Source organism: Rhinoraja longicauda, chromosome 25, assembly GCF_053455715.1.
Source record: "Rhinoraja longicauda isolate Sanriku21f chromosome 25, sRhiLon1.1, whole genome shotgun sequence".
NCBI classification, from domain to species: Eukaryota; Metazoa; Chordata; class Chondrichthyes; order Rajiformes; family Arhynchobatidae; genus Rhinoraja; species Rhinoraja longicauda.
The window spans coordinates 15,770,090-15,796,082 of record NC_135977.1 but is presented as its reverse complement, the minus strand read 5'-3'; the positions used below and the strand labels follow the sequence as shown (position 1 = coordinate 15,796,082).

Below are 25,993 nucleotides of genomic sequence, written 5' to 3'. Positions count from 1 at the left end.
TGGAAAGAAGATACATAGGCTGGAGGTCTGTGACCAGTGGAGTTCCATATAAATGACTTGGACATAAAATTAGATGAGTTGGTTATAAAGTTTGCAGATAACACCAAGATTTTTATAGCAGGATATAGATCAACAAAGAACTAGACAGAGAAATGACAGATGGAGTTTAGTCAAGAGAGTTTAGAGTGTTTTATTGTAATATGTCCCAAAACAGAATAACGAAATTCTCACTTACAGTATCACGAAAGGTATGTAAACATAATACTCAGTAGATAGCATAGTAAACAACAAGTAGTCTGGAGGTTGGTTTGATTGTCACACAAGTGTGATATTACTTGCTGTATTAGTGGGAACACCGCATAGGGCAAAAACAAAATCTCTCATTCTGACTTAGTTCATCCAAAGACGGTGTATGTATTAACATTCAGAAAAAAGCTGTTTGTCACTTGCTTAAATTTGCATTTGGGCCAACTATTCGCCAGCCAAAAACTTTCTCTTCTTTATTTCCTTTTTTTACTCTGGATCAACCAATGAAATTATTTCAAGAGTGTTGGATAATTTGTCAGATAAAATAGCTTCTGGAAACACATGTTAATGTATTAAAATTCCTTGTCACTGGGAAGGCTCCGGTATTCCTTAAACCCACCCAACCAACTGCTACTTGTAAAAGGCATTATTTACCTGATATTGATAAACGAACTTTTGAAAAATCCACAAAACACGGAATGTAACATTTGTTTATCAAAAATACCACCAATTATAATAAACAACACTTTCGATGCCTCTCATAATCACATGCTTAATATATAGATTACAATTACGTACTCTAAATAAAGAACATAAACTGGGAGGGATCAAGAGTATAATGTCAGAGAAACTTATAGCAATTAATATTACTAAAAAAACTGAATTAAAAAAAGGTCTAAATCTGGACAAATTCTTTGGACTGTTATTCTATACAAGAATCCAAAAGTGATACTGCAAAGATAATGGTCCAAATTCTATTGATTCTGTAACTGCCTGAGTACTCATATACTCATGACTGTGCACCCAAATACCAATATAACTCAATTTACAAATTCGCAGATGACACCACCATAGTGAGCCGGATATCAAATAATGACGAGACAGAGTACAGGAAGGGGATCAAGAACATTGTAACCTGGTGCCAAGACAATAACCTCAGGACCTAGGGTGACGTCAGGACCCTTCTTCAAACTGATTCAGACTGCTGAGTTACTCCAGCACTTTGTATCATTTCACCTTAAAATTAAATATCAATGCCATAGTTTAGACCACCGAGCCCTTCTTCACCGGTTTACATGGCTGCTGTTGTGGCTCATGTTGTAGACCTTTGACAGGCTTTCTTCAGGCCACCACACCTGACAGGATGCGCTTGGTCACCATGGGGCTCCCTCCCCTCTCACCCATTGCTTTGACCACTCTACTGCCACCTCCTCCTCCTCTTCTCCCCTGCAGTCACTGACATCTTCCAAGGCAGAGCAAGAAGTAAACTTGCAGGTACAGCAAGCAATTGATAAGTAAAATTATACTTTAGCCCTTAATGTAAAGTGGTTGAGGCACAAAAACATGTCTAACAGAGATTGTAGAGGGCTTTCTTGAGCAGTAATTTCAATATTGCTCATCAGAAAAGTGTAGAGTTTCAATCTGATTTGCACAAAAGCATTTGCCTGCCTTGAAGATCATTGAGTGTCATTTCACTGGATTAGTTTCAGAGGTGATATGTTATTGAAAAAAAGTGAATGAGTAAAACAGGTCTACATTCACTAAAAGCAGGTAAGAGCATCTTCAGCCCCAGGGCCAAATGGGGTTCCGTATCGACGCTACAAGAGTGCTCCTGATGTTCTTCGCTTCCTGTGGAGGCTAATGAGAGTGGCTTGGGAGAAGAGAATTATACCCAAAGCATGGCGCAGGGCAGGTGGAGTCCTGATTCCGAAAGAGAAGGAATCCACAGATATCAGCCAATTCCGCCCTATCAGTCTCCTCAATGTAGAGGGTAAAATCTTCTTCAGCATCATAGCTCAGAGGATGACCAGCTATTTAGAGAGAAACAACCTTGTGGATACAACAGTCCAAAAAGCAGGCACCCTAGGGTTCTCTGGATGTCTTGAACATACCAGCATGATTTGGCACCAAATCCAGACTGCAAGAAAAGAAAAGAGAGATCTGCATGTCGTTTTCCTTGACCTTGCCAATGCGTTCGGAACTGTCCCTCAGTTTCCTGTGGGCATCCTTTGACTTCTTCAGGATACCAGAGACCATCGCAAGCCTTGTCAAGGCTTATTTTCAGGATCTGCAGCTGTGTTTCACCACGCCAGACTTTACCACCACATGGCACTGCATGGAGATTGGCATAATGGCAGGGTGTACCATCTCCCCATTGATTTTTACAATGGCTATGGAAGTCATCATAAGGGCCTCCAAGTGGGTGGTGGGAGGCGAGCAGCTGAAGTCTGGAGTCCGTCTACCACCCATCAGGGCCTACATGGATGACATGACAAACATAACAACAACAGCACCTTGCACCAGGCGCCTTTTAGGGAAGCTTCAAGAGAACATCACTGGGGTTAGAATGAAATTTAAGCCATCCAAATCAAGAAGCATTTATATAATCAAAGGCAAACTGACGGATCAAAGGTTTTTCATTGATCAAGAACCAATCCCAACTGTGTCAGAGAAGCCAATCAAAAGTCTGGGGAGATGGTATGACTCTAAACTGAAGGACACTGATCAGGCAAACGAGCTTAGGCAAGAAATCATCGAAGGTCTAGCAAACATTGACCGATCCATGTTGCCTGGAAAGCTGAAAATCTGGTGCCTGCAGTTTGGGTTACTACCTCGCCTTATGTGGCCACTAACCATGTATGACATCACCCTCACAAGAGTTGAGAAGATGGAAAGAACAATCAGCTCTTTTGTGAGAAAACGGTTAGGTGTTCCTCGATGCCTGAGCAACATAGACCTGTACGGTCAGGGGGTACTTCAGCTGCCTCTCTCTAGCCTCACAGAGGAGTTCAAGTGCACTAAAGTCAGACTAGAGATGACCCTGGCAGAATCGAGGGACACTGTCATCCGAGCTGCTGCCCCAACCCTGGCAACAGGAAGGAAGTGGACGGTTAAGAATGCGACACAGCAGGCAAAATCTGCTCTCCACCAAGGCGACATGATTGGGCAAGTCCAACACGGACGAAGTGGCTTGGGGCTTGGCGGAAAGCGACCTTGCTGGAACAAGGCATCCTCACTGGAGCGCCGGAAGTTGGTCACGGCCGAAGTCCGCCGACAGGAGGAGTCGAGTAGGTGTGCCAAGGCTGTGTCGCAAGCTAAACAGGGCCAGTGGATGAGATGGGAGAGTGTGGAAAAGCGGAAGATCAGCTGGAAGGACATGTGGGAGATGGAGGCGAGCAGGATAAGCTTCCTCATTCGAGCAACCTATGATGTCCTTCCTAGCCCAAAAAATCTCAACCAATGGCTGGGCGAAGATCCATCATGCCCCCTGTGTTCAACACCAGCCACGCTTAAGCACATCCTCACTGGGTGTAAAGTAAGCCTCTCCCAAGGACGGTACACCTGGAGACATAATCAAGTGCTCAAATGCCTGGCAGCGACTCTGGAAAGCAGGAGAACAACCAACAATGCCCTGCCGCCCAGAACAACCAACCCAGTTATGCCAATTGCCTTTATTCGGGAGGGGGAACAAAAGCAACGGAAAATTCCACCAAGGACAAGGTTTGGACAGCTGGAGGCAGCCCGGGACTGGCAGATGCTGGTTGATGTGGACCAACGTCTTACAGTTCCACCAGAGATAGCCATCACCAACTTGAGGCTTGATCTTGTCCTCTGGTCCAACTCTCAGCGCATGGTGTATTTTGTGAGGCTCACAGTCCCTTGGGAGGATGCTGTGCAGGAAGCCTTTGAAAGAAAGAAACTGCGCTACACAGACCTTGCAGCGGAGGCAGAACAGCGGGGCTGGAGAGCAAAGATCTGCCCGGTAGAAGTTGGATATCAAGGATTTGTGGCAACATCTACCGTAAGACTGATGAAGGACCTGGGGATCAGCGGACAAGCCCTACGCCAGGCTATCAAGGAAACATCACGGGTGGCAGAGCGGAGTAGCCAGTGGCTCTGGCTGAAGAGGAAAGGCCCCATCTGGTCTCCCAAATAAGCCGGCTAGGCAGATGCAGAAGGGGGTGGTTCTGGGACGCCAGAATGCACTGCTGAGCCTACTGGAGACGTCGTGGGTCCAATCAGCGAAACGTCGATGAAAGTAGGTGCCCACTTGATAACCTCAATGACGTGTCTGCCTAGCCTTTCTCAACATCGGAGGAGCATAGGTGAGTGCATAAGCCTCCCATTACCACCGGGAGCAAGTTGACATTTGGCACTTTGGATTTCTAACATCTTGTCCTGTGTATTTGGAAACACTAATTTTTAAATTAGAAATGATCTCACAGAAACATACTGACATTCTAATCCTAAATGGCTCTTTCTTGTTGATGCCAGGAGTCAATTTCCTTTACTTGAAAAATCCAGAGCATTCTAGAACTATAGGACACATTTTTAAGAAGTCAAGAGAGTCAAGCGTGTTTATATGTCATTTGACCCAGAAACAGAACAATGAAATTCTTACCTGCTGCAACTCATACTCGGTTACCCAATAGCTTTGAGATAAAACACCCTGAAGCCCTGGTCATTGTAGACCAGGAATATCGAGCCAAAAATATTGTTGGCTTCAATCAAGCCAACCTCAATAGCGAAATAGTAAAATACTGTCAGCACGTGTCCAATCCCACCAGGGACCAAAATATCCTCGACCATCAATTTAGGCAGCATTGCTGCCGATAGCTCTCCTTGATAAATTTATGTTAGTTTTGAGCAGAAGGCCGACAGGGTGATGACATCCGGCCCATCAGACTTGAATGTGCCTTCTCCTAGGGTTACAGTTGCAGAAGTTCGATCGGCCTTCCTTCGGGTGAACCCACGGAAATCAACGGGCCCAAATGGAGTCCCTGGCCATGTCCATATGAATTGCATGGATAAACTAGTGTTCATGGAAACCTTTAATCTCCTCCTACTATGTTCTGAGGTACCCACTTGCTTCAAAGAGACTACTATCAACATGGTGCCAAAGGAAGGCAAGATCCAATGGCTTAATGACTACCGTCAGCGGCCTTGTCATCCACAATAATGAAGTGCTTCGAGAGGCTGGTTATGGAACACATTAAATCCAGCCTCCCAAGCAACTGATCCACTGCAGTTCGCCTACTGCCACGACAGGTCCAAAACTGATCTCATCTCCCTGGCCCTATATTCATCTCTGGATCACCTGGATAGGACGGACACCTACGTCAGACTCCTTTTCATAGAGTACAGCCCTGCATCAATATCATAATCCCATCCAAGCTCATCTCCAAACCCGTGGAACTTGGGAGTCAGCACTCCCCGCTGCACCAGGACTTCCTGACCAACAGACCACAATCAGTTAGGATAGGTGACAAATCATCCTCTTCGATACTCGTCAACACTGGTGCCCTGCAAGGATGCATTCACTGCTCCCTCTATACTCCTTATACAATCATCACTGATTGGCAAATACCAATCAAACTAAATTTCCAAATTCGCAGATAACACCACCGTCGTGGTCCACATATCAAATAATGATGAGACACAGTACAGGAAGAAGATTGAGAACCTCCTAATCTGTGCCAAGACAACAACCTCTCCCTCAATGTCAGCAAGACAAAGGGGATTGTGATCGACTTCAGGAAGCGAAGTGGTATACACACATCAGTATAGATTGATGGAGAGAAAGTTGAAAGTTCCAAGTACTTAAGAATAAATATCACCAGCAATTTGTCCTGGACCAGCCACATCAAAACAAAGGCTAAGAAAGCACACCAATACCTCTACTTCCTTAGAAGGCTTAGGAAGTTTGTCATGTCCCCAACAACCCTCAACAACTTCTACAGATGCACCACGGGAAGCATTTTATCAGGAAGCATCACAGCATGGTTTGGGAACAGCTCCATCCAAGACTACAAGAAATTGTAGATAGTTGTGGAAGTAGCCCAGCCATTACACAAGCGAACCTCCCTTCCATTGACTCCATCTCCATCTCTTGTTGCTTCTGCAAGGTCACCAGCATTATTAAGGACCAGTCAAACCCCAGTCTCTTCCACTTCTCCCCTCTCTACGCAAGAGGTACAGAAGTTTGAAAACGCATACCTTCAGATTCAGGGACAAATTCTTCCCAGCTCTTGCAACCAATCTCTCACCAGCTAGAGCGCAGTCCTGACCTGCCATCTACCTCATTGGAGACCTTCGAACTATCTTTAATCGGAATTTATCTTGCACTAAACATTATATCCTTTATCTCGTATCTGCGCACTTTGGACGGCTTGATTTTAATTATGTATAGATTTTGGAATCCTATCCCGAAGATAGGATGGAAAAAAATGTTAATTAAGGACAGCCAGCATGGGTTTGTATACGGCAGCTCATGTCCTACTAATCTGATCAAATTTTTTGAGGAGGTGATGAAGGTGATTGGCTGATTGGCTGATATGGAAGATTAAGATGCACAGGATTAATAGTGACTTGGTTGTGTGGATTCAGAACTGGCTTACTGATAGAAGACAGGTTATAGTGGAGGGACAATATTCAGGCTGGAGGTCTGTGACCAGTGGAGCTCCACAGGGATCCGTATTGGGTCCACTGCCATTTATGATATTTATAAATTACTTGGATGGAAATGTAGACAGGTTGGTTGGTAAGTTTGCAGATGACATGTAGATTGCTGGGATTGCAGACTGCGAGGTAGGCTTTCAAAGTATACAGTAGAATATAGATCAGCTACAGAAATAGGCGGAGAAATGGCAGATGGAGTATAATCCGAACAAGTGTGAGGTGTTGCACATTGGGAGATCAAATGTTTGGGGAAAATATACAATTAGTGGCATGACCCTAATTGCCACTATTACAGAGGAATCTGGGGTCCATGTCCATAACTCAATAAGTAGATGTAGTAAAGAAGGCATACGGTATGTTTGCTTTTATGGTTGGGGCATTGAGTATTAGAGTTAGGAAGTCAGGATGCAACTTATATGAATTTTAGTTGGGCCTCAGTTGGGAGTATTGTGCTTAGTTCTAGTCACCCCATTAGAGGGTTATGTGCATGTAGATAAGTAATTGTCTTGGCATCATGTTCGGCACAGACAATACAGCCAGAAGGGCCTGTTCTTGTGCTGTACTATTTTTATGTTCTATGTGTTCAAAGTTGGAAGTTAATCCATTGAAACATAATTCCACAATATTTCTTTTTTTTATGTAATGAGAGCTGCACTAGGCTTTTTCTTATCTACTAGATCAATCAAAGATGGCAGTAAATAAAAAATATGAATCAGAGCTCTTCTCACAAAAGTCCAAAGGTATGCAATTCAGCCCAGGTGTACTATATATTTACAGGACTTTAATTCTATGATAATGTTACTTATTATATGAATAATTGTTCTGCAGAGCCGAAAGCTCCACTTAAAATTATTTACAGCATACAGAATCTCAGGAATTTGGCAAAATGCTTCACTTCAATGAATTTTTTTTCTGAAATGTAAGCATTTTGTAATGTGACAAACAAACTTCATACACATAATTAGATAACATTTTAATGAAATAAAATGACAATATGGACAATTTACCTGATGTCAAAGACTCTTTTTTCATAGGCATGGCCCCTTTTTTCTGACTAATATCCTTATCTGAAATATAACACAGAACTTGGTTGAAATTATGATTTAATTAAGTCAATGATGGTAATATTATTTGAAAAATAAAACATTTTATTTTTATTTTCAAGTGTGCAAACAATAGAACCATAAATTGAAACACAATGACTCAATGGAAACCATTTTTTATAAAGACACAACAGCAGTGACATCATTTATTTTCTACCATTTTTTTCCAGTAATCTGCATTTAATAAGATGGACAATGCTTCAAAATCAAATGGAAATGAAAGTCAAATCCTGATTTCCCTGAGAGACAACCTATTTCCTTCATCTCCGATAGTTTCTTCAGCCTATAAATTCTTCTGGATCTCTCTCCTTGCATCGTTTTGATCCTCTTCATATCTTCAGCAACAACCTCTACTCTCTACAAAAACAGGCATTCATAAATTAAAAGTCAAAGTGCAAAGAAATGCACATTTTTTGTGAAACTGAAGAACCTATCTACATTGATAACAATGTTTTTCATGATACCAGGCTGCTTCAAATCACTTTGGTAACACGTTTGGTTGCAATGTGACAACCAATATTCACACAACCAGGAAATTGATATGTTGCCAAATAGTGACATTTTAAGGAAATTAAATTTACGATATTAATAATATACATTAAATTCAACCCAATTATGTTTCTTTCTTTAGATTATTTTTTCCTAAATAGCTTCCTTTTCAGAAATATTCAAACATATTTGGAGACAGATTTTGATTTATAGACTAACAGTTTCCACATTTTCAATTTTGAATAAAAATTGGAAAATAAATATAAAATGTCAGAGCAAACTGTTAGCATATTTCCCATCATAATGTACTCTATTTTCTCTCTATGGTACCCTGTGTTTCACAAACCTCATAACTTCAGAATCTCACAAAACTGAATAGAGCTGAAAATAGTACAGATTTTTGAACTGCCAGTTTTTCAGTCCAAATTCAGAAATAAAAGAGAAAATCAAGAGGCAGAAAAATGCAGTAGGTTTGCTTTTTTTTCATAATGTGAGGGGAAATTCTGAAGAAATTGTATCAATTGCAAAGGTTTGCTGATTAAGACAATATCCAGAATTTCATTGGTCCGTGGTTTAAACAAATGCATTAAATTAGCACTATCAGTGCTATTCCAAACAACAATATTTAATTGAAAAACACTAAATCGTGTGACAAAATAGTGAAAGTTAAAATGAACACAAATTATTAGAAGTGATTAAAAATTCTAATTTCTCTCTATGAAACTGAAGAATATATGCCAAAAAATTTAACCTTTTTACATGACTCAAAGGTATCTGTGCATTTAGTGTGAATTCACATCAGGTTTTCTGCAAAGAAAACTGCCACACAGACCAAAATCTGACCTGAGATAATGATATGGTAACCCAGAGACAAGTGGTAACACTGACATCCAATTCTATGGGACCTCACTCAGTTCACTGGAGCTCTAAAAACTTTATTGTACAGCAATCAAATAAGTCCACTCTATGTTACAAAGCTATATAAGAGCAAAGGCGGTGGGCTCTGTATCTACATTAACAATGTCTGGTGCACCAACCACACTGCAATAGAGAGCTACTGTTCCTCAGACCTGGAGTACCTACTGCTTAAATATAGGCCGTTTTATCTGCCTCGGTAGTTTACTGTGGTCATCATCATGGCCGCATACATTCCCCCACAGGCTAATGTTAACCTAGCGCTAGCACAGCTGCACTAGGCCATCAGCAAGCAGCAGGATGCCCACCCCGACGGTGCCTTCATTGTTGCTGGGGACTTTAATCAGGTCGACCTATGAGCTGAGCTCCGCAAATTCCACCAGCATGTGCAGTGACCTACCAGGGGCTCAAACACGCTGGATAAAGTGTACACCAATGTAAAGGACGCCTACAGAGCTCTCTCGTGCCCACCTCTGGGACAATCCGATCACCTCTCACTGTTTCTACTGCCCACATACTAAACCCCTCATCCGCAAGACCAAACCTACAATTAAAAGAGTCAAAATATGGCCCAAGGACGCCACCCTACAACTCCAGGACTGCTTTGATCGCACCGACTGGGACCTATTTGCACAACAGGCGACCTGCGGTTCAGAGGTAGACTTGGAGGAGTACACATCCACTGTGCTCTCCTACATCAACTGCTGTGCAGAGAATGTCACAGTGGACAAGTAAACAAAGATGTACCCAAACCGGAAACCATGGATGAACAAGGAGGTACAGAATCTGTTGAGGGCACGCAACAATGACTTTAAATCTGGTGACACTTCAGCATAGTGTTGCCAGGTCAAACCTGAACAAAGGTATAAAAAGGGCCAAAGACACCCACAGGCAACGGGTGGAAGACCACTTCAATACCACGGACACCAGAAGCATGTGGCAGGGTGTCAGGGATATCATTGACTACAAGAGCAGCCCTGCCTGCCCCCACAGCGATGTCACACGAACCAACGAGCTTAACACCTTCTTTGCCCGCTTCGAAACTGGCAACACCACCATGAGTGGAAGAACCCCAGCCAAGGCAGAGGGACAGGTCTTAACATTGAGCACACAGGATGTACAACGCGCTCTGCGAAGGGTCAACCCACACAAAGCTGCAGGCCCGGATGGAGTTCAAGGAAGGGTACTTAGGGACTGTGTTGAACAGCTGGCTGAGGTATTCACCAGGATCATTAACCTGTCGTTATCTCTGGCTACGGTCCCTAAGTGCCTGAAGTCGGCTACCATAGTGCCGGTGCCGAAAAAAGCAGAAATCACCAACCTGAACGACTACCGTCCGGTTGCCCTAACTCCTATAATCATGAAGTGCTTCGAAAGGCTGGTCCTATCAAACATCAAATCCAGCATCCCTGCCTCACTTGACTCACATCAATTTGCATACAGGACAAACAGATCCACAGAGGATGCCATCTCTCTGGCTCTTCACACTGTCCTGACTCAACTGGAGAGGCAGGGCACGTACGCGAGGATGCTATTCATTGACTATAGCTCTGCCTTCAACACGGTCATCCCCACCAAGCTCATCACCAAACTCCACCAGCTAGGCCTCAGCTCGTCGTTATGCGACTGGATCCTGGACTTCTTGATGGAGCGACCGCAGGCAGTGAGAATGGGCCCGCACCTGTCCTCCACTATCACCCTGAGTACAGGCACACCACAGGGCTGTGTTTTGAGCCCCATGCTCTACTATCTATTCACACATGACTGTGTTCCTGCATTCGACACCAACACCATTGTCATGTTTGCAGACGACACAACGGTGATCGGGCTGATCACCAACGGTGATGAAACAAACTACAGAGCGGAGGTGCAGAACCTGGTGGGCTGGTGCTCAGATAACAACCTGTCCCTAAACACCTCCAAGACCAAGGACCTGATCATCAACTTCCGTAGACCACACAACGGGGAATACGCTCCGATCTTTATCAATGGGGACAGTGTGGAGAGAGTGTCCATCTTCAAGTTTCTGGGCACTCACATTTCGGAGGATCTCACATGGTCCACTAACACCGCTGTGCTGGTCAAGAAGGCGCAGCAACGACTGTTCTACCTGAGAACACTGAAAAAGTCTGGTCTGCCCCAACAGCTGCTGACGACCTTCTACCGCTGCACCATAGAGAGCATCCTAATGCATGGCATCCCTGTGTGGAATCTCAGCTGCACGGAGGCAGAGAGGAGAGCTCTTCAGCAGGTAGTCCATAGAGCTCAGAAGACTATCGGAACACAGCTACCAGCCTTGGAGGGCATCTACAACACACGATGCCTCAGAAAAGCCACCAGCATTCACAAAGACTCCTCACACCCCTGCAATAGTCTGTTCGAAATTCTACCATCGGGCAGACGCTACAAGGCCTTCTACGCCCGCACCTCCAGACTCAGGAACAGCTTCATCCCCAGGGCTATAGCTGCTATGAACCGGTCCTGCTGAGCCGGATGGTCACATCGCACAGCAAACCGGCACAGACCTACTTGAACTTCATTCTGTTTTAAAACTGTTTCTAATTTTGTTTCACTGGGTTGTCTAAATTTATACTGATTAGCTAATTAATTTATTGCATCGTATGGAAGGTGCATTCCCAATCTCGTTGTACCCCTGTACAATGACTATAAAGATATATTGTATTGTATTGTATTGTATTCCATGTGTTGCGGGATACTCCCCATTATGTGCAGCAACAGATATTATGTCTGTGATGGAGAGCAGCTGCAGGGGAGTGGTAGTCAGCTCCCACATTCATTCAAAGGGACAGGCACGAGCAGATCAATCAAATACATTCCAGGAGCGGGTTCTGTATTTCAGAGGGTTAGAAGACGTGCCAAGCTCACCATAAGAACCTGATACAATATTCCGCTCAAGAATCAAAGTTCGAATATCACTGTACCTTAATTGGTAAACATGACAATAAAATACGCTTTGAACCCTTTGAAAGTTCTAGTACAGTGAAGCCAATCAGATAGAAATTTCATGTCTTTGTATGTCAGAATGTAAGGTACGATAGCAGATCATACGGATAGCAGATAGCAACTAAAAAATGATCTGCTGACCATCCCAACTGATTTAGATCTTGTTGTAATTTTTTTTCCTCACTCTCTGCTATAGCACCAATGTTGGTGTCATCTATAATTTACTAACAATGTTAACTGGTTCTGACTGTCTACCAGTCTATGCTGCTCAGAATTTTATACACTCCTGTCCGGCGTCCCAGAATAAACAATCCAAGTCTATCCAACCTCTCTCTGTGGCTAATATCCTCTAATCCAGGCATCCTTCTGCCAAACCTCATCTGCACCCTTTTCAATACTTCCACATCCTTTCTGTAATGGAACAACAAGAACTGCACACAATACTGCAAATGCAGCTTAACCACACAAGGGTTGTGGTGCTGAGGAAACACTCCTGGTAAAATTCTGTTATCATCTGGTCCACTTGCTCCTCGTTATCTTGAGGTTCAGCCTCATCATCCCACAGGATCCTTGTCAGTTTGTTGCTCCCTTTCTGGCATTGGTTGCTATCTTTACTTTACATCATGCAGCATACAACAATGAAGTTTCCACATTTGATTGGCAGACCAGAGGGTACCCTGCACACTTCAAAGTAATTATTTATGACACACCGATGAAACTGTTTTAAGCAAATCATATATGATGCTTCATTCATTTGGGTTATTAAAACACAGATTAAACTAATTATTGATATATTTAAACATTACCTAAGTTCTCCTGGCATGAAACTTTACCATTTTCTGCAAGACAAAAATAATTTCCTGTTCAGTGAAGAGAGCTATTGCTGATTGCTCGTTACATTTCAACATTTATTAATCTTGTGTCAAGCACATTGCAATTACATTGTACAACTACAATATGATGTCCGCACTCTTATACACTTCTAATCGGCCTACGAAGGCAATACACCAAATGCCTTTTTCACTAACATATCTGAGTGTCGTCATTTTCAAGGAGTGATTAACTTGCACCCAGGAACTCTCAGTCCATCAATAGGTCCAAGGTTTCTGCACAAGGTTAATCAATACATCCAACCAGAATTTGACTTTACAAAGTGTATTACCTCACATTTGTCTGGATTAAATTCCATCCGCCAACACTCTACTTGAATTTCCACTTGACCCATGTTCCTCCTTATCCTTAGACTACCTTCTTTGCTAGCTACAATTCCACCAATTTTCATGTCGTTTGCAAGCTCACTAATCATATCCCCGATATTCTCATCAACGTTATTTAAATATATTACAAACAACTTAGATCCCAGTACTGCACCTAACCGTACACTACTTGTCAAAGACTTCCAGTTAACCACTGCCATTTGTCTAGGAAAAAAAACTGCAGATGCTGGTTTAAATCGAAGGTAGACACCTTCAACTACCATCTGCCTCCTATTCTCCAGATAATTTGGGATCTTGTTTGCCAACACTCCTTGGATGCCTTGTGGACTAGTCGACCATATGATGCCTTGACAAAAGCTTTAATAAATTTGAAGAAAACAACAAAGGTTACTGGGGTAGCTCCAAAATTAGAAGATTAATTTTCAGAGAAGGCGAGGGCAGTGTTCTTCATATTAAATAACTGACCAAACATTCTAAAAAGAGCTCCAGCAAAATTGAGATTGATGTTGGTGTTGTACTGGGCACAAAGGAAGCTGTGGTCGTTTGAGACTAATTATCACAATTCCAAAATATCACTGAAGAAACATCTTTGAGTTAACATTTCAGATTAATATCCATTTATCACAACTAGAAACAATTGAACATGCATGTTTTAAATTGCTGAGAAGATAAAACTGCAGAGAAAATAAAGGGGATGTTTGCGATAGATTGGATATCATGATGATGAACCAGTGTACCAGATACTGTGTAGTGAACCAGATTTCATTAGGGATATAACGATGAAGGAATGTGTAGGAAAGAACTGCAGATGCTGGTTTAAACCAAAGATAGACACAAAAAGCTGGAATAACTCAGCGGGACAGGCATCTCTGGGATCTCTGGTCCCGCTGAGTTACTCCAGCTTTTTGTGTTTATTTAAGGTGAAGGAACCCTAAGGAGGCAGTGATTATAATATGATATAATTCAACCTACAGTTTGAGTGCGAGAAGCTAAAATCAGATGCATCAGTATTGCAGTTGAGCAAAGGTAACAACAGAGGCATGAGGGAGGAGCTGGCAAAAGTTGATTGAAAGAGGAACCTAGCAGGAATGACGGTGGAGCAGCAATAACATGAGTGTCTGGGAGTAATTTGTAAGATGCAGGATCTTTTCATCCCAAAGAGGAAGAAACATATTAAGGGTTGAAGAAGGCAACCATGGCTGTCAAAGGAAGTTAAAAACATAAAAGCAAAAGAGAAGGCATATAATATGGCAAAGATTAATGGGAAGCTGGAGGATTAGGAAGAAAGAGAAAGGATGAAATATGAAGGTAAGCTAGCTAATAATATAAAAGAGGATACCAATTTTTTTTCCGGATATGTAAAAAAGAGGCAAGAGTGGACATTGGACTGCTGGAAAATGATGCTGCAGTAATAGAGCGGCACGGTAGAGTTGTTGCCTTACGGCATCAGAGACCCGGGTTCAATCCTGACTACAGGTGCTGTCTGAACGGAGTTTGTAATGCTCTCCCTGCATCCACGTGAGTTTTCTCTGGGAGCTATGGTTCCTTCCCACATTCCAGATATACAGGTTTGTAGGTTAATTGGCTTTGCTAAAAATTGTAAATTGTCCCTAGTGTGTAGGATAGTGCGCACTAGAACGCCTCCTTCGGCCCACAATGTCTGTATCAAACATGGGTGCCCAGATCAATCTTTATCTGCCCGCACATTATCCATATCCCTCTATATCCATGGGCCTATTCAAAAATCTCTTAAATGCTCACATTAAACTCCATGTGTCATTTCTTCGCCCATTTCCGTAGCTGATCTATATCCCGCTCTATACTTTGACAGCCTTCCTCACAGTTCATGATCCCAGCAATTTTGGAAAGATTATGGAGAGATTCTCCATTTATTCATCAGAATAAATGTCATTACAAAAGACCTTGCCAACCTCTTTCAGCCAACACTAAATGTCATCCACTTTCTCTTGATGTATCCTTGATATGGCTTCATATTTAACCCCTCTCCCAACCTTCTATGCAGATGTATATTCTTTCATTTCCTGACCATACAAAGCCAGACCACTATAGAGTCAAGTAAAGTTGGGGCCCGTTGGAGCGGTACTGCACCTGGTGGCAACAATGGCTACTATAGAGTCATACAGCATGGAAACGGGTTCTTTGGCCCAATTCATCCTTGCCGATGAAGATGCTCCATCCATGCTAGTCCCATTTGACTAAGTTAGGCCCATATCCTTCTAAACCTTTCCTATCCATGTACCTGTCTAAATGTCTTTTAAATGTTGATATTGTATCTGCATCAACTATTATCTGGTCTACAATCCCATTTTCCCAAACTCTCTCTCTGTCTTTCTGATTTCCTCATATACACCCCTGATCCTTTCTGCTTAGCAGCCTCCTGTTTCATAGATTCTGATTTATTCCTAACCTGTGAAATACCAATTTGTCCACTATTTCGCAAACCCATACTTCCATTTAATCTCACTAGTTTAAAAATTCTGTTCTCCATCTCCCATGCCCACTCTTCTTTCCTCTCAATCCAGTTTTGGTTCTCCTTTATCTTGATTGTGTCCTCTCGTTTCCTGTCCCCTGGCATTTAATCTGCTGCCTGACCAAATATCTACCGACAGTTTTTGGTTTCTTTTTGAACTACTTGTTGTATATGTGTGTATACATCTATGAATTGGACAGATAGGAGAAAAAAATTAAGATTAAAGACGGTAGGAAACACTTGGAACCTTCACACTTTAAAAACAAAATTGTGCTATACAACTAGTGCTCAGTTAACCGATCAGAAGGTTTTACAAATACATTTTGTAATATTTTAATACTTACGATAGGTCAGTGAGATTTGCCATAAAGGATCATCCTTTTTCCTCTTGGTGAGTTTTAATTTGAAAGATCTCGGTTCCTCTGTAATAATTACTTCATAGAATGGCTGCAACGAATCTATATCAGTGCACTGAAATTTCATTTCCTAGAGCAGATACAAATTTTATTTGTTTTTACCAAACTGTATGATTACAACATTCGCAGTCTTTTATATCTCTATTATTTTAAAAACTGATAGAAATGAAAGTAAGCAAAATAAAAAATGAAATGCAAAAATATGAATATTAAATCCCAAAGAGAAAAAAAACTCTGCGTGTTCTGCAGAAATAGAAGCAAATGCAGTTTAAAATTAGGAAATACATATTCTCATAACGTGAGTAAACTCTAGTTGCAAATCCACCTCCTGGAAGACTCCTGAGCTGGGGCAAGATCTTCAGCTTGTTGCAGGAAACTTTACAAAAGACCATAGGTAGAAACAAGCAGAGAGTATTGGACAAGCTGACGGTTAATCTCTTACCCCAGAATCACTACCTCTATATCAATGTATTCCCTTAATATTTTAAAACTTGTCAATCCCTCGCAAAAGTATACTCAGTCACTGAAACCTGCCTTCATCGGATGGGGTATTAAGTACAAGAGTTGGGTTTAAGTTACAGTTGGGCAGGTCCTTGGTGATATCACACATGGAATATCATCCACATCTTTGGTCGCCATGTTAATGTGATTAAGCTGGAAAGGGTACAGAAATGTTTTACAAAAATGTCGCCCGGACTGGAGGGCTTTGTTATGAGGGGAGAATTGATAGCCTGTGACATTTTTTTCAGGTGCACAGGAGACTGACGTGTGATCTGAGAGAGGGAAAGATAGATCAGCCATGATTGAATGGCGGAGTAGACTTGATGGGCCAAATGGCCTAATTCTGCTCCAATAACATGAACTTATAAAGGCAAAGGCTGTGAGATGAGGCACAAAATGTGAAGTCAGAAGGGAGAAAGGTGGAAAGGTTCAGGGGAAGGGGAAAGGTTCGTTACCTAAAATTGGAGAATTCAATGTTAATGTTCTGCTTGGGTAGCTTACAATCCAACAGTACAATTCCTCCTCCTCTCAAAAAACATTTAACTCTTAATGTTACCCTTGTAATAGCTCCGACATTGTAGCCATTTATTTTTACTTGTGCCATTAATTCAGTCATTTTGTATTATGCTTTGTGCATTCACGTAAAAAGCTTTCAATTTTGACCTTTATGCCATTTCCCCTCATCTGAATCTAATTAGAATATTGCTTGGCTATGTGTGTGCTCTTATCCTTCCCGATAGACATTGATTAACATTAACCATTTTGCTACCCTGAATTATTCCTTGGCTTTTCTCCTTAACTTTCTAAGTATCAGGATGCATAATGTGGCAGACTTTACAGAGATAGTTTCAGGATGAACCCAGCTATATCCAAGGATATTACATATTTAAGGCCCTGTGCCAGTTCGGCGATTATTTAGGCGACTACAGGCGACTAGACTGTCACCACACGGTCGCCGGGGTGTCGCAGGCATGGTCTTGAGTAGTCTCCAAAGGGTCGTAGTGTTTTTCTGGCCGTCGCTGGACTTTGTGAAGGCTTGAAATTTTTCGGCGACTGTTGGTTTGACGCCAATGAGCGTAGCTTCACGTCTCCTGACGTGGGCTCTGTCGTAGGTTGTCGCCAGGTGATTAAGGTTGTTGCTGGTGCTGACTTCGGCGAATTCCAAGTGTGGACTTGACCTGATCATCCATCAGTGTAATGTATCCATGTTAGGTTTTGTATGTTTTTTGCACTTGTATTCTGTTTAAAGTTTGAATTTTAAAGTTTGAAGTTTGAAGTTTATTGAAATTTATTGAAGTTTATTACAATATTTTTATATGCACTGTTGTATGTTCTTATCAACTTTTTTTAAAAAAGTTTGAATATCAATAAAGGAAATTCTTGACATTGTGACGGAAAATTGATGTATGAGGTTATTGTATTTCAGTGTAGTTTCTCATGGCATCACTTTCAAATAGTCATGATGCAGAATGATTGGAAACCCTACCGTACACCTCCCTTTTATGGGAAAGTGGGTGAAATGTGAATTGTCTTCAGTTGTCTTCAGTCTCATAGCTTGTCGTAGCATGTCGCGGGTGGACGTAGGTTGACTTCGGTTGTCGTAGGTTGTCGCCTTTGTGGTGGGAGGTTGTCGTGGGTGCTGTCATAGGTGGCGACCCAATCGTACTTGCGACGATTGGGTCGCCGGTTTTCGAAAGCTTGCCGGAGCTTGACGTCGACTTGGTGGTAGCTTGTCGTAGACATTGTCATGGGGGGTCCAGTCACCGTTTTTTTGGCGACCTGCTACGACTATGACAGCCGCCGGCAGTCGCCTTAAAAAACGCCTAACTGGGACAGGGCCTTTAGGAAGAACAAATAAAAAGAGGTAAGGTACTATTATTAAATATGATGTTAGTGCAATAGAAGCAAGGTTAAGTTTATAAAATGAAGATGTAGAATTAGTCTGGGTGAGCTATGGCCCACGAAGGATTAACTTGGAGCCTGGATCAGTTCTTGGAACTATGATGTAGCGGCCACTACAGACACTTGGTTGCAAGAGGGACACAACTGGCAGCTTAACATTCCAGGGTTTTCAGTTTCAAGACAATACATAATAGAGAGGGAGGAAAAAGAAGTGATGGAGTTGATTTACTAATCAGGGAGAATGTCGTGGTGGCACTCATGGAGGATATACTGGAGGGTTCGTCCTCTGAGACAATATGGGTAGAGCTCAAAATGAAAGGTGCAATCACTCTGATGGGATTAAGCTATAGTCCTCACAATAGCCAATGGGAGATAGGGGGTCAGAAATGTTGGCAGATTAGCGCAAGATGTGAAAGCAACATGCATGTTGTAATGGTGACTTTAAATTCCCCAATATTGACTGGGACTTAGTTGCTGCAATGTAGAGCAGGGTACCCAAAGAGGGTTTCTAAAACATTATGTGGATATATTTTAACTCGAGGAAGGACCATATTGGACCTGGTATTGGGAAACAAGTCTGTCCAAACGACTGCTGTTTTAGTAGAAGATCATTTTGGTGATAGTGATCACAACTCTATATATTTTAAGATTGTTTTGAATAGTCAGATTCGTAAGACACGATTACTCACATACAAAATCATGCTGACTATCCCTAATCTATTCCTGTCTATCCAAACGCAAACATCTCTAATCTATCAGAACCTTCTCCAGTAATGGCTCACTAGTCTATAATTTGCAGGCTTTTCCTTGCAGATTTCTTTAATAGCAGCATGACATTAGTCAGTTTTCCAGCTCCTCACCTGTGTCTAATGATGATTCATATATCTCAGCCTGGACGTCTGCATGAGGTTTGAGGGATATGGATCATATGCAGGCAGATTAAATAAGTTAATCTTGGCATCATGTTTGGCACATACATTGTGGGCCAAAGAACTGTTCCTGTGCTTTATTTTTCTACGTCTATTTTAAGGTGCAAATTGGTTGTTTGGAGTTGTCTCTCGGCTTCCAAAAAGTTGTGGTTATGTTGCTGCATGAAACAAGAAAGAAGCATGCAGCAACAATACTGCAATGATCATGGGTGACTTTACTTGATGATTTGTAAAATCAATTCTACTATAAAGTGTGGAGGAAACATTAGTGGAGTGTGTACAATTTGACTTTCCAGACCATAATGTTGAGCAACCAATGAGGGAACAGGTTATCAAAGGCTGGTTATTGTGCATAGAGAAAGGGTTAGTTCATAATCTTGACCACTGAAGTCCACAAGAGAAGAATGATTCTAACATGTATTTTTTCTTTTTGATGGAAAATGAAGTAATTCAATGTTAAACCAAGGTCTTAAATCTAAACAAAGGTATGAGGAGTGAGTCATAGGGTCATACAGCGTTGGAAACAGGCCCTGTGGCCCCAACCTGCCCACACTAAGCAAACTATCCCGTAATGGCAACTTTCCGACTTTTCCAATTACTTATTTTCCAATTGCCATTACTACACAGGGAGTAGGAGTGATCTTACGCCGACCCACCAGAATAGATCTCCCTGACGTTTTTTCAAGTTTAATTAGTTGTTTATTGAAGTAGTTGTACAACAAGGAGATGAACATACCAGACTATACTTATTTTGTGTACAAGTTATAGCTGGCTGCTCTGTTCCTGGTCTGGTCCTAGGTCTCAGGTCATTTCAGTCGATGGTCTGTCCAGGTCTGGTAAGAATGGTATGTTCTCCCTCCCTGTATCTGGCACTTCCTGTCCCTTATGCCCATAGACACCGATCAGCCAATACATTATGAACTGATGAGCCAAATCATTATGACCACCTGCCTAATATGCTGTTGATCCTCCGTATGCAGCCCCATACGCAACAGGGTGCGATGCACTGTGTATTGTGATACATTCCTCCCATGACCACCATTATAATATTCTGTGACTTGTGCCACAGTAGACCTTCTGTCGGTTCAGACCAGACGGGATAGCCTTTGTTGCCCTCGCGCATCAATAAGCCTTGGGGGCCCAACACCCTGTCGCCAGTTTGTGGTTGTCAAAATCGCTCAGGTCTTTACTCCTGCCTATTTCTCCTGCATCGAACACATTAACTTCAAGAACTGACTTCAGTTGCTGCCTAATGTATCCCACCCCTTGACAGGTGCCATTGTAACAAGATAATCATTGTTATTCACTTCGCCTGTCAGTGGTCATAATGTTTTAGCTGATCGGTGTATTTACACCACCCTGTGCATCTAATGACCGCCCCCAAGTGTCCAAAATAATACTGCAAGATATATCTAGACAAAATAATATAATAGCCAACAGTAGCTATTCTAAACATAAATGGCTCCTATACATCAGCCCCTAATTGTTCTACGTATATAACAAAACAATTATCAATAAACATTAAAAGGAGCTATAAAAACTTTACACATAATCAAAAAAAGATATGTACTATGTGCTGGCATTTAATCTACTTTAGTGATTCTTCAATCTTTTGGGCCACCAGTCTTTGCTGTAGTTCAGTCTCAGCTTCTTGGAGCAGACATATCTTTGTTATCGGTCTTTCCAAGATGTTGCTCTTAGTCTGAAGTCGAACTGTGCGCACAAGACCTTGTACATCTGGTATGGCCTCCAATATTCTGTCCATTAGCCAGGAGCCTTGTGGTGCAGTGGAATCAGCCACCACAACAATGTCACCTGGAGCAAAGCTTCTTTTTACCTTTGTCCACCGTTGTCGTTCTTGGATTAGAGGCAAGTATTCTTGTGCCCACCATTTCCAAACGATATCTGCCATATATTTCACCTGTCTCCATCTGAGTTTAACATATATGTCTTCCTTTACATAGAGTCCAGGTGGTAGTATTGGCTTGGTTTTCAACAGAAAAAGATGGTTTGGTGTCAGTGCTTCCAGGTCCATTGGATCATCAGAACTCTTGGTAATGGGTCGATCATTTAAAATTGCTTCAACTTCACAAATTAAAGTTTGCAATCCTTCATCGTCCAGAACTTGTTGGCTAAGAACAGAGCGCAGCACATTTCGAACCATGTGGATCAATCATTCCCAAACACCGCTGTGATGGGATCCTGCTGGACGGTTAAAGAACGACCTTAAGCTTCCTTTCTTTGAGTGATACACCCCGTGATGAGGGATGTACCAGATTTCTCCATCACTTCGATTCCGTTGGTCCACTGGTACCCTTTCAGCATAACCATTGTCAATCATTTCTGTGAGGAAAGATATATATTCATCATGAAATTTCTCATTCTTGCCAAACTTGCATTTCAGGCTCTGGATGCACTGCTCTGCAATGCAACAGTTATTTGGCATGCTGGCATTTTCTTGTTTAAAAGGTAAGTCTTTTCAATAGTGTCCATCTGTCATCCTTGCTGAGCGATTCACAATGCCTTCACATCTTCTCTGGACATTTCCTCTGTTTCCTTGCTGGTTCTTTCACTGAAGTCATGATTGTACTGTTTGACCAGTAGCTCCTCTAGACTTGCAATGGATATTCGATTGACAGCAGCAGTAGGGCAACCATTTACATCCCTGCTGTCGTTGTCTCCTCTTAAGGGACCATAGATGACCCACCCCAGTAGGGACCTCACAGCATATGGTCCATCCCCTTAGCTGTTGACCAGCTCCCAAGGTTCCAATACCTTTGAAGCATTTGTCCCGATGAGTAGGTCAATGCGAGAGTCTATTTCAAGAATCTTGATATCCTTCAAGTAAGACTATTGTGTCAGGTCTTCTTGTCTGGGAATGTTTAATTGAGAAACAGGCCTGGTCTTATGTGTGAACACATCAGATAGTTGAATAAAGTCATCTTTGTTCAGACTAGATATTTCCAAACCTGAGATATGACGACTGATCACAGGCTTCACTTGGTACGCAAGAGAATTTGTCTTTTGACCTGTAATGTTCAGCCTTCTTATCAAGCTTTCTGTGCAAAAGATAGATGGACTCCCATGATCCAAAAATGCATATGTTTGCAACACTGTGCTCTCCTTGTGATTCTTTACTTGTACTGGTACAATGGAAAAGATGCAGGATTCATCACCGGCCCCAATATGCCCACACATATGTGATGAGAGAACAGCATTACTTGCAATTGGTTTTTCACTCCATTTTGGATGTTCTGGTTTATTTTCTTTGTCCTTTTGTTCCATGTGAAATATTTCAGGATGATTTTGGTTGCATACATCACGTCAAACGACTCTTGCAGTCTTTGCTTATGTTCCTATTTTTAAACATCCAAAACAGACTCCCTTCTCCTTTAAGAAGTCTATATTTTCTCTGTGCCCCTTCTTCATGATCTATGGACATCACCCCAATGTGTGACCACTTTTGTAACAGAACAAACAAGAACCTTGTGGCTTGGTGGTAGATACATTTCTTTTCATTCCATTTGTTGTCAGATTTTCTTGCAACTGTGCTTCTACAGGTATGACAGTAGTTGCAAAACTGTTTCCTCTCAGTTGCTGCCTTTCTCTTGCCTTAGCAAAAGTAGAGCTTTTGACAGTTGCAACTGGCCTAGCATCCTAGATGTTTCCAAAAAAGTGGATCTGATAGTATCTTCACTTATTTTTCCATGAAGTCTACCAGGTCAGAAAATCTAGCTCGATATCCACGCTGCCCCTGTTGCTCACATGCCTTATCCCTCCACTTGTCTCTGAGCTTGTAAGGCAGTTTTAGAAGGATAGCCTTCATATTGGAAGCGACATTCATTTCCTCCATATAGGTGAGATGTTCTATAGCATTGCAACAACCTCTAAGGAACAGTGAGAACGCTTGCAATGTTTTCACATCTTCTGACCTGATCACTGACCAGGCAAATGCCTTGACCATTTCTACAGTGGCAATCTTATGTTCATTACCAAAATACTCTTTAAGCAGATCTTTTGCTCGTTGATAGCCCTGGGCTGGAGGTAAGTATTGGCAGATGCGGACTAAGTCTTTTGGGTGCCCTCTTGTGTATTGCTCTGGAAAATGTAAACGGTCAGTGTTATCATTAGTCTTTCATCCCACTCCTCTCTCAAATGCTGTGATGAAAACTTCATACTGCAAAGGATCACCATCATAAACAGGAATGTCTCTCTTGTTGAGCTAGAACGACCTCTCTCCTAGATGCTGCCTGACCTACTGAGTTACTCCAGCATTTTGTGATACCTTATAAGAATAGTGATGTCATTTTGCTTCTGAATTAGGTTACAGATATCAACTTGGTTTCCATCATTCGATACAGGTGGGGGGGGGGGTCCGAACATGCCGCTGCACACCCTTTTTCTTATGTCTTTACATTTTGCCTTTGAAGAGAGTGTTGAGTTAGATGGGTCCTGTCATGAGCTCTAGCAGATGGTCCCTGAGTTGTTTGTTTTGGTCTAACAATCTGTTGCTGGGTGGAAGATTCAGTTCCCATCAACACATTCTGTCTTTGTTGCACTTGATCAGGCAACTATTCAGCTGCATGTGGATCTAATTTAGCTGATGTTTCCTTTGAGCAGTTCTTTTTCTCAAGTCAAAGTTCATCTCATTAGATACTCTAGAGCAGCTTCTTGATCTCATGGCCTCAAGTACATTGATTCTTGCATTGGTTGCTTCACCATCTAGTTCCAGTTGCTCTTTTCTTCTCAATTGTTCTTTTATTTTCAATTGTCTTCTCTTCTGTTCTTCCTCTCTTTTCAATTGTTCTTCTTTTATTTTCAATTGTTCTCACTTCTGTTCTTCCTTTCTTTTCAATTGTTCTTTTATTTTCAATTGTTCTTCTTCCAATTGTTCTTCTTGTACCTCAATCTCATGCTTGTCTTTCAGGGCGGCAGCCCATTTCATGACAGCAGCAGTATCTGCCTGAGCTTTAATGCGAGCAGAGAACGTTGAAGATGCACATGATGAAGAACTAGATTTGTCGCTTTTCTTTTCCTTTTCGTGAATCCTTTCTAATATTGCGATCTTGTGACTGAGCATCGGATCTGACCACAGACATACTTGTACACTATCCCTTTAAGACGCATTAACGTGAAAGCTGCAGCAGCACAAGTATTCCAAACCAACTGATATGGTTGCAATTCCCAAGGTCACTTCTTTGTTCTCAATTCTCCATTACAGTAGCTGTTTTCCAATACAGCTTATCACATATAGCTTCTCCAATAAAGCTTAATGCTGTATGTACTCACTTTCTCTGCGCGTTGGCTTTCGAGGTTTTCAATCTCCGTTAGTCAGATTAGCGCAGGTGGCGATCTTGGCCAGTCTGTGGGATTCGGTGTCAGGCTTGTGACATAAAACAATCCTTGTTCCGTCCAGTTGATTCACAAGCTCGTTTCACTCATGGAGCTAGTTCTTACTTAAAATGTAATGCCAACTTTCCGACTTTTCCAGTGACTTATTTTCCAATTGCCATTACTACACAGGGAGTGATCTTACGCAGACCCAATAGAACAGATCTTCCTGCCGTTTATTCCAGTTTAATTAGTTGTTTATTGAAGTAGTTGTACAAACAAGGAGATTAACTTTCCAGGCTATACATATTTCACATACAAGTCGTAGCTGGCTGTTCTGTCCCTGGTCTGGTCCCAGGTCTCAGGTCTTTCCAGTCAATGGTCTATCCAGGTTTGGTAAGAACTGTGTGCTCTCCCTTCCTGTAATTGGCACTTCCTGTCCCTTATGCCCATATATATACACTACCCTGCGCATCTAATGACTGCCCCCAAGTGTCCAAAATAATTCGGCAAGATATATCTAGACAAAATAATATAATATGCCAACAGTAGCTAGTCGAATCATAAATGGCTCCTACATATCCCATCTACACTAGTCCCACCTGCCCGCATTCGGCCCTTTTCCTTCTCAACCTATCCTATTCATGGACCTGTCCAAATGACTTTTAAACATTGTGATAGTACGAGTCAACTACAATAGATTAAAAGGAGTGAAAATAGATAGGGAATGGTTAATAGTTAAGAAGAACTTCAACAATTTTATGTTCCTGTCTGCTGTGACAATACAAAAAGAAATGAACCCAACATAATTACTCTGAGGTGTGCTAAGAAACGCCAAGTTTAAAAAAAATTGTTGGGAGTTGTCTATATGCTTGCATGCAATAGAGGTTATGTGGGGAAAACATGAAGATTGAAAATTGGGAGCAGCTTTGATTTCACCAAAGAAAGTAAAGGAACGTGCAGAGAGAAAAAAATAGATTATCAGAGTAAACTTGCAGGGAATATAAAATTATTTGTGTAATGGCTTTCC

The 25,993-nt window shown here is 41.9% G+C and overlaps 1 protein-coding gene across 5 annotated transcripts in view; it reads right to left on the bottom strand.

Moving 5' to 3' along the window:
• The window catches only part of LOC144605839 (NACHT, LRR and PYD domains-containing protein 1b allele 2-like), a 91,239-nt gene that overhangs the window by 19,574 nt on the left and 45,672 nt on the right, over positions 1-25,993 (bottom strand). For all 5 annotated transcript variants that reach the window (XR_013548893.1, XM_078421442.1, XM_078421440.1 and 2 more), the window contains 3 exons: positions 16,229-16,370; positions 12,983-13,015; positions 7,713-7,772 (listed from right to left, as the gene is read on the bottom strand). Coding sequence is in view for 4 of the 5 variants with exons in the window: in XM_078421442.1 (XP_078277568.1) it covers positions 7,713-7,772; positions 12,983-13,015; positions 16,229-16,370 (235 nt within the window). In the remaining variant the exon portion in view is untranslated. The remainder of the gene's footprint in view (positions 1-7,712; positions 7,773-12,982; positions 13,016-16,228; positions 16,371-25,993) is intronic.